The 2,003-nt window shown below is 35.7% G+C and overlaps 1 protein-coding gene across 1 annotated transcript; it reads left to right on the top strand.

Moving 5' to 3' along the window:
- Positions 1–861: 861 nt before the first annotated feature.
- LOC112164876 (WD and tetratricopeptide repeats protein 1-like) lies at positions 862–2,003 on the top strand. Its single transcript, XM_024301215.2, has 3 exons — positions 862–1,180; positions 1,419–1,670; positions 1,894–2,003. Exons 1-3 carry the CDS (start codon positions 1,088–1,090, stop codon positions 1,900–1,902), a joined length of 354 nt encoding a protein of 117 aa, XP_024156983.1. The 5' UTR covers positions 862–1,087; the 3' UTR covers positions 1,903–2,003.

The following is a 2,003-nucleotide window of genomic DNA, read 5'->3' as shown; positions in this document are numbered from 1 at the left end:
GAGAGAGAACGGGGCTTAATCTTCTAATAATCTAGTGCCTCTTCATAACAACGATCAAAAACTATTTTTTATTTTTTGAAGGGTGCAGTTATTGCCACCTTACTAATTATTTTGTTCACCTTACATTCTCTTCTCAGTTCTCACCCTACACATTTTTTTAATTTCATGTTTACTTTGTTCACCTATTTGCAGTATCCAAACTACCTTTTTCCAATATAAGGTTTAACTTGAATTCTTTTTCTATTTGACTTCCTCCACATCTCTCTCAGTTGTTTTTGGCTTCCTCCTTGTCTCTTTCAATCAATTTCATGAAGTCTTACTGGGTTTACAGATGAATTAAAAGATTAAGAATGAAGTTTAAATACATATTTTGTAGGGGTAATAAGAAAACTAATTGTAATTTTTAATAAGATATTGTTCTTATTGTAATTTTATATTAGGCAATTTTAGTATTTTCATAAATCATAAACTTGTAGAGTGAACCGATGAACAAAATAATTAGTATGGTGGCAATAGCCGCATTCTTTTCTGAATTGTGACTCACAAGAAAGTTACTTTCTTCTTTCAAAAATTTACTAGCATGAAAAATCTTTTAAACAACGAGAATCTCATAGGAAAAAAATCATCAAATAAAAATTAAAAATAAATAAAAAGCGAGACATTCTGCTGATAAATATTTTGTCAGCACAATGTGGGCAGTAAAAGTGTCCCATACAAAAAATAAAAAATAAAAAAAATGCATTTTTCTGACAAATGGTTCATTAAGAAAATCCTCTAAGCAGCAACGAAAGTTTCGTCGTCAAAAATCTTCCAAAAAAGATAAAAAAGAGTCGAGTCGCACTTTGACGTCAAGTATTTGGCGGCACAATCCGTTCACAGACGAAATTTTGATTCCATGTTAGATTGTGTGTATCCTTCTCCATGTAAGACTCTTAACTCTGTGTCCTTCCCAACAACCGTAATTTTTATTTTTATGGTTTGCATTTGAACAATCCAACAGCCGAAGTTTAGTCATTCGATTATCTCTTCCCGCGAAACCCTCCTTTCTCTCTGTACCTACGTATGCTTCTAACTTCACTGTGACAAAATGCAAATCACTAATGGCTTCTTCGATATTTGCAACCGAGAGACGGGCCTACGGCGACCCAGACGCTTTGCTCGTCAGTTCTCTGCTAACCAGGTTCTTTTCTTTCTTTTTTTCTTTTTTCTTTTTCCAAACCAGTTAAAAACTTGCGTTAACAGCTAAATATATGCCTAAAATAAAAGCCTAGTGTTGTAATCTCATATCCATTAACGCGTCAACACATGGTAGACTACTAGTCTAAGGCCAGCATAGGAACGGACAGTCTGCCACTGATCATTACGAATAGTCAAGTTACACAAATTTAACATTTTTTTTTTGTGTGTGCACTGTGCAGAGCATCTTAAAGCAATTAGATATGTATGGGGAATTAAAGGGGCATAACGATTATGTAAGCTCCATAGAATTCAACTCCATTGGTGACCTCCTTGTGTCAGGGTCTTATGATAAACAAGTCATATTTTGGAACTGGGAAACTAAAACTAGAAGACTCTCTTATGATTCTGGACACTTGAAGATGGTATCTCAGACAAAGATAATGCCTGTCACGAATGATCGGAGAATAGTAACCGCTTGTGCGGTTGGTCAGGTGAAACTTCTACTGAGATATATTGATATTCCTTCATCTTTTTTGTTAGTTGTTTCAGGATGAATGTCTTCTCCTCTTTGATACATTATTATGTGCAAAGCAGATCATATGAGACGCAATTGATGGTCCATTAACCTCATCAACTTTTGCGCCTTTGATTAATTAGTGTTGCTGTTTCTAATGAATGAAACATTAATTTGTTGCTAGACCTTTTGTTGTGCAGTTTGTTTGACGCGAAAATCCGGTAGGGGTGCAAACTGTCTTTTTTGAGCGTGTGATTGCGCAGGCGTGCCAGCACCGTGGGGTGCAGTCGTCGGGGTAGTCCCTTGACCT

The sequence above is a fragment of the Rosa chinensis genome, chromosome 5 (genome assembly GCF_002994745.2).
Source record: "Rosa chinensis cultivar Old Blush chromosome 5, RchiOBHm-V2, whole genome shotgun sequence".
Taxonomy (NCBI): Eukaryota; Viridiplantae; Streptophyta; class Magnoliopsida; order Rosales; family Rosaceae; genus Rosa; species Rosa chinensis.
This window is presented reverse-complemented; position numbering and strand designations above follow the sequence as displayed.

Bases quoted from the DNA above. Each gene is read 5' to 3' on its own strand.
- LOC112164876 (XM_024301215.2), top strand. From the start codon at position 1,088: ATGCAAATCACTAATGGCTTCTTCGATATTTGCAACCGAGAGACGGGC. The intron at 1,181-1,418 runs GTTCTTTTCTTT...TGCACTGTGCAG, and splicing joins GTCAGTTCTCTGCTAACCAG to AGCATCTTAAAGCAATTAGA.